Source organism: Sceloporus undulatus, unplaced genomic scaffold (assembly GCF_019175285.1).
Source record: "Sceloporus undulatus isolate JIND9_A2432 ecotype Alabama unplaced genomic scaffold, SceUnd_v1.1 scaffold_663, whole genome shotgun sequence".
Taxonomy (NCBI): domain Eukaryota; kingdom Metazoa; phylum Chordata; class Lepidosauria; order Squamata; family Phrynosomatidae; genus Sceloporus; species Sceloporus undulatus.
This window is the reverse complement of record NW_024803583.1, coordinates 1-6,509: the sequence shown is the minus strand read 5'-3', so window position 1 is coordinate 6,509 and position 6,509 is coordinate 1. Positions and strand designations below refer to the sequence as shown.

The following is a 6,509-nucleotide window of genomic DNA, read 5'->3' as shown; positions in this document are numbered from 1 at the left end:
AATTAGAAGATGGAACAGTGGAACAGACAAATGCCGTTTCACCTTTGGGCTTGCATTGACACTGAAATGCCTCACAGACATGTAGAAACAGACTGAACACATTCCTTGTTGCATTGACTTGTTGCTGTGGATTTTCCCCCTTTTTATCATGCTGGGTTCCTCGTCTGCTCCCCATTTTCTCTCGCACTGTGTGTGAAAAGAGAAACGAGCCAACTTCAGGGGCTGCAATACAAAGAGCACTGACAGGCAGCATTAACACAGAGCTTTCAAAACAAGTCAACATTTATTTAAAGCAGATATTTAACAACGGCTCAGGAGAAGGCAAAAGGATGGGGATGGCTTCATCTCCGACAATGTTGTGATCCCATTCTGGAAATCTTGCTCTGAGCCATCAAACATTTTTCAGGAACTGAACTTGAACTGGTCAACATGAACTAAAAACTACTCTGCTCCTCTCCAGAGCCCCATGGCTACAAGGGAGAGGAGGAAGGCTGTTCCCACTGCCCAGAGAACTAATGGGGCCCATTACAGACTCCCCTGGAGGTCTCTTTCTGCCACTGGGGGTTGAATCAGGGGAAGGGAGAGGAGAAAGACAAAAGGGATAACAAGATCCATAACAAGATTTCTGGCTTAGTTGCTGCTTTGCTTCAACCCAGGGCATCTTTTCTGGATTCTCTCCTGCAAGCTGAGAAGAGAAACTGTGGGATATGTGAAGAGCACCCGATAGAAAAAGAGGACCAGTTTTATTCCAGGAAGTGTGGCCCTTTCGCCAATAGAAGGGCTTCAAGTTCTCAACATGGCGGCTTTTGTGTGGCTACTACTTCTCCACTGCAACCTTTCTAAGTGGAGGTGCCTTGTGTAGCCATGGAGGGTGGTGGTGGTAAGACCAAACTCCTCCTGTGATAAGATCAACCCTTCCTCCTAAGCAGGAGGTTTCTGGGGTACAGGTAGAGAGGGCTCTGGCTCAAAGCCTGCTGGATCAAGGCTTGACCACAGAGCCACACAACCTTGATACCGGCCCACGATGTCCAGTTCCATCCAGAATGCAAGAAGTGGAGTCTGGCCAGGCATTCTTAGTGTGCGGTGGGTCCTTTTACCTCCAGGAGGGAAGGGTGGGATGTGTGGGTGCTTTTCTGGCATCTGGCAAGGACCCAGTAGAGGCAGCTGCTGGGGTGCCAGGAGAGAGCCCAGCAAGTGCCTCCTGGGGTCCTGGGCACAGCTCTGCCGGGATCCTGCCTCTGACCGCTCTTCAGTGGTGTTCCTCCTCATGCTGGTCGGCTGCAAAATAAGCAGGTTGGAATTCTGAGTGGGAAGAAAGTGGGTGGCAGATGGAAGGAAGGTTTGCTGTCAGACAGTGCCAGGGAGAAACCCAAAAGAGGGAGACTCTCCCCTCGACTGTGTCACCCCCACTCAAAACCCTTCGCCACCACTGTCTGGAGCAGAACCTGGACAAGGGACTTTCTTGGCCTAATGCTCTCCCAAACACCAGCTCAAACTCGAGTCCAGCAAATTTCTGATTAGAGCATATCCCCCTTTTGTGTTTGGGAGCCTGATTAACTTGCCCAAGTCCCTCCAAAGGTACAAATGCAGGTGAGGGTAGTGAGGGCCCCTCTTTGGTAACTACCACCCTTTCAAAGCATTGGCTTTGAACTTTTAAAGCACTGCTTAATAAATTATTTGATGTGTAGGATTGGTAGTGTTCCCACCCCCCACCCCCGCCCACAACACACACAATGTGCCAGGGACTGGCACCATATTTCTGCCTGGTCATTACATCTCTTTTGTACTTTCTTGGAGACTCTCCAGGAACCAGCAGCCAACAGTTCAAGGACTAGGACTAGTCCAGAGACCACCACTTTGAGCAGCACTGTCTTTAAAGTCCTCAGTGGCTCAGGGCCTGGCTCTCTAAAGAACTCGCCAGCTCTTTAAGAGCTGGTCCAGATGTTAAGATCTTCAAGAGAAGCCCTCTTGGGAAGACCTTCACCCATGGAGGCTGGCTTGACTGGCACCTGGGAGAGGGCTTTCTCTCCTTTGTTTTACTGATGCTCATTACCTGCATTGAGCACAATTGTCTTTGGCCAGGGTCACAAAAATGTAAAAGACCATTAAGGAATGAAGTAACAATGTTGGTTTGACTGCTCAGCACAAGACTGCCTCTAGGACAGCTGACCCTTTAAAAAAATGAGCCAGGGGCTGCCTCTAGGCAAAGCACCGCCACCAACACCAGTGCTGAGCTACGGGCAGGACATCATACCCCTATTAGGTATCTTCCTCACACAATAGCAATGATTAATGAGGGGCTAGAATCTGCTTTCTCAGATCCCCTCTATCCCCCTCTCCCCATGGCAGAGCCTGTTTCTGCATCTTAATTTTCAGTCCCTCCACCAGATCTATCTCCATTAAAGTCGGTGTTGCCATTTTTGGTGGATGCAGGGGCTGAAAAGTCTGCCAGAAAATGTGGGGGGTGGGAGGGAAATGGAAGTCCATTTTGATAGTGTGTATAGTCTTGGTTATTGTGAGGCCTCAAAAGCAGCCTTGGGACTACATGCAAGCCCCCAGCCCAGATCTAAGTGGCCACTGGAACAAGAAGGCGGCTCTCTTCCTTCTGTGCCTAGCCAACAGAGACAAGAGCATATGTGGCTCCATCCCATGCCCTGATTTGGCTGGCATAAGGGCCTCTCTCTCTCTCTTTCTTTTGTCCATCATTCAGACACTATTCCTGCATTGTTTCCATTTGCTGAAACTGACAGGAGTAATTGAGAGCCATGTCCCCAAGGCTCTGGGGAAAGCATGGCTGGCTGATGCCAAGTAGTTGTTCCTCCCCTTCCAAAAGGAGAGTGGCTGGCCACCAAAACCTGTGTTAATTCTGCTGGCTGAGTTAGCTGCAGAAGATTTAGCACAGAAGCTGCAGTCTGCAAAAGGTGTGGAGGGGGAAGGGAGAGTTTACAGGGAGTCAGCATAATGCCAGCTAGAGGTCTAGAGACTCATCAGCACCTCTGACCCCTTGAGGCCCTTTGCACTTTCCACAGAGGCAAGACTACATGAAACTCTTCAGCTGTTTCCATGCAGCTTGGCCACTCTTCTGTTCCCACCTTTCTCCCAATATAGGGACTCAAGGCAGCTAACTGCAGTTAAAACAGCTTCCAGTGCTCATGCCTGCATGACTGCTTATGGAAAGCAGCAAAGAGACAGGTTTGCTGTCTGCTCTCAAGATCAGGATTTCCCCTGGAAAATCTTGTCAGCGGAAGATCTTGTCAGAGCTATTCTGGATTCCTTTAAAAGGCATTTTGAAAGCAGGTGTTCCTGTGAGCAGAAGCTGGCTCAGGGTGCCCAATATATCCCAAGCCCTTAAGGGAGCAAACCTCTGGCATGAGGTGTGGCCTTACCTGGGCTTCGCCTGTAAGGCTTCTCAGCACTGTGTGAGTGGCGAGAAGCAGACCTCACAGGGACTCTTCGCCTACTGTACGGAGGCCTGAGAAAAGGGTGGGCCCTTCTGGGGGCCTGGGGGTTCTGTGCCAGTTGTGGGAATCTCTTGATGATCTCCTTCAGGAGCTTCACTTTGTCTTCTGCAAAGAGCAGACCGCCTGTGCTCTGGCTGGTCATTTTGGTCGTCACACACTTGAGCCGTGGGTGGATGGCACCGAGGACTACAACACGGCGCTGCAAGGTGAGATTCTCGTTGATGCTGCCGATAAAGCGGACCAGGCAACGGGCCCACTCCCGGAGCTCCATGGGATCCACCGCCTCGCCCTTTGCCAGCGCCTCCTCTGCCATTTCGTAGACTGTCATGGCTGGCCCCAGCATGTCCAGCACCTCATCTTGGAGGGAGTGCAGAGAGCGGGTCGCGCATGCAATCTCCTTCTGTTGCTGGGGCTTCAGCATGGCTGAGACAGAGCTGTTCAGCTCAGGGGTCTCGCTGGACCTGTCAGGCAGGGTGGGCCGGGGGCAGGTGGAGAGCATATACCTCCGGGTTTTTTTCTTCAAGACAGTTCTACATCGCTCCCAGAAACTTAGCACCTGCTCACACGGCGTCCACTCTTTGGGGACAGGAGGAGGGCCGGCAGTAAAGGTGTTTGCATTGAGGTCTCCTTCACCTCCACCATGGCCCTCCTCTTTCTTCCAATCCTGCTCAATCTCTTTATCAACTCTGCCTCCTCTGGGACCCCATCCTCCTTGAAAACTTGCCAGATGACCTTCAGGATGCCACTGCCTGTGTGGTGACTCTGTGGCACTCTCCCTATCATAATGGCTCAGGTGCCCCCTTCCCCTCTGCTCCAATGGACTTTGACCCCTGAAACGTTCCCGCCCTTCTTCCCACTTTGGGCTGTACTGGTCCCTTTCCTCTGCAGTCTGCCACCTTGGCCTGTCCCAGTCCCATTCTTCTCTGGAGGGGCCAGGGAGCTCTCCTTCCATCGCCTCGAGGCCACTCCACTGGCCCCCAATCCCTATGGCCTCCAGCTGGGGCTGATACCTAGAACGGTAGCTGTGCTCCCCGGAGCCTTCCCTCCAGGCCCTGTTGGGATCCTGCTGCCTCCTGAGCCATTCTAGGCTGTCCTGGCCCATTTGGCTCCTGCCGGAAGGCACTTGCTCTCCTTCCCTTCCTTCTGGACCACCCAACAGAATCCTCCTCAGCTTCTCTGGGGGGTGGCTCCTTTCTCTCTCCTCAGTGGGGCTCTCTGACCGGCCTCTCCAAGGCTTGGCTGGTCCCAGTCCCCTCAGGGGTGCTCGGCTCTCCCTAGCAGACAGCCCCTGCCTGGCTTCTTCCCTGGGGCTGCCCCACCTGCTTCTCTGGGCTTCTCTGTGGGGCTCCCATCCCAAGCTGCTCGGAAGGCTGCTCCGGTGCATCTCAGGGTCCGGTCCCCCCCACAGCCCTTCTTGGGGGGGAGCCCACACTTCCCTGGTGGGGCTGATGCCTCTCCTGGGAGAGCCCCTGGAGGGTTCCCTGCCTTCCCTCTCGGGGGGGCCCTCGGCCGTTCCTTTCGGGGGGTTCCCTGGAGCGGCCCCTGCTCTCTCTCTCTGGGGGGGGCCAAGACCTCTCCCTGCTCCCCCTTTCGGGAGGAGCCCAGCGCCCTCCTCTTCCTCTCCCTTCCCTCTTGGGGGGCGGGGGCCTCTCATCCATTTCAGGGCCCCCCCAGGGCTGCTCTTCCTCTGAGGGAGCCCAAGGCCCTCCTCCTCTTGCCCTCCCTGGCGGGGGCCCGCCATCCATTTCAGGAGGGCCCCAGGGCTGTTCTCTCTCATCCATTTCAGGGGGGGCCCACGGTGGCGGCCCCATGTCTTCCTCCGCGGGCCCCCAGGGGTGCCTTTCATCCCAGTCGTCCCAGGGCCGCTCCCCGGGGCCCCAAGACCCTCTGCCCTCTCCATCAGGGGGGCCCCAGGGCCCACCTCTGCCCTCCCACTCCGCTGGGGGCCCTTCGTCCATCCCGGGGGGTCCCCAGGGCCCCCCTCTCCTTCCCCGCCAGGGCCTCCCACCCCTGCCGCCCCGCCCACGGGGCCCTCCTCGGCTTCTTTTCCCGGGGCGCCCTCTCCCCCTGCCTCCTCCTCTCTCAGGGGCCGCCCAGGGTCCTTCTCCTCCCTCCCACTCCGGCGGAGGGAAAGGCGGCGGCGGAGGCGGAGGAGGAAGAAGCCATCGCCTCTCTCCTTCTCCTCCTCCCTCCGCTGCCGCCTTCTCCCTCCGGATCCACGGTAACGGGCGACGGCGGCGCTGTTGCTGCTTTCGCTTCTGCCGAAGCTGCCCAGGAGCGGCGGACTTGGGCGAGGCGGACTTGGGTGAAGAGGACGCCCCTTTCTCGTCCGCCATTGCCGCTGGCGCCAAGGAACCCTCCCAGAAGGAATAGCGAGCCACTTCCGCCCCAGACCGGAAACGGAAGACCAGAGGCAGAGCTAGAGGCCTAGAGCGGCTACAGCGCCCTCACTTCCTCCTTTCATATCCTCTTTGGCGTCGGATTCGCTGCTGGGCCTCTGTCACTCGCATCCTGCCCCGCCTCCCTCCCCGCAGCGAACCAATCAGGAGGAAGCGGCGCCAAACGAGTGGAGGCACCTTAAGCTTTGCGCGGAGGTTTGGCGCCGCTTTAAGTCTTTTTCTGGCTCAAGGCTATACAGTATAGACTTCTGGCAGTTGGAGTCTGTTGGAGGCACGGGGCATGACAGAGCTCCACTCTGGGCCCCACAACAAACTCCAGCTCCTAGAATTCCATAGCCTTGAGCTAGAAAAAGACTTAAAGCGGCGCCAAACCGGGTTATTACTCCAGTGTGGATGCAGCCTAAATATACATATTTTGGGGATAAAAACATCCCTACAGAAGTAAAGGAACGTGTCACTGAAACCACACAAAACCTTCATAAAAACAAACAAATCTGCTCCCAAAAGGTTGTTCTGTTGTCTCCAGTAGGAACACAGAAGGAATCCCTTAATTCTCTATACTGACTTAAATTTACCAGACTTGGTCATCCCCTATGTTAAGACATTAATATTGTCTTAATACATTAACAATACTAATTAAGATATACTA

General features: G+C 55.0%; 1 protein-coding gene across 1 annotated transcript; it reads right to left on the bottom strand.

Moving 5' to 3' along the window:
• Nucleotides 1-264: 264 nt before the first annotated feature.
• Nucleotides 265-5,880, bottom strand: LOC121917771 (collagen alpha-1(XI) chain-like; the record flags this gene model as incomplete). Its single annotated transcript, XM_042443892.1, has 2 exons — nt 265-1,278; nt 3,387-5,880. Coding segments are annotated over 2 exons (2,523 nt in total), but the record flags the coding sequence as incomplete, so codon positions are not given.
• Between the last annotated feature and the right edge of the window lie 629 nt (nt 5,881-6,509).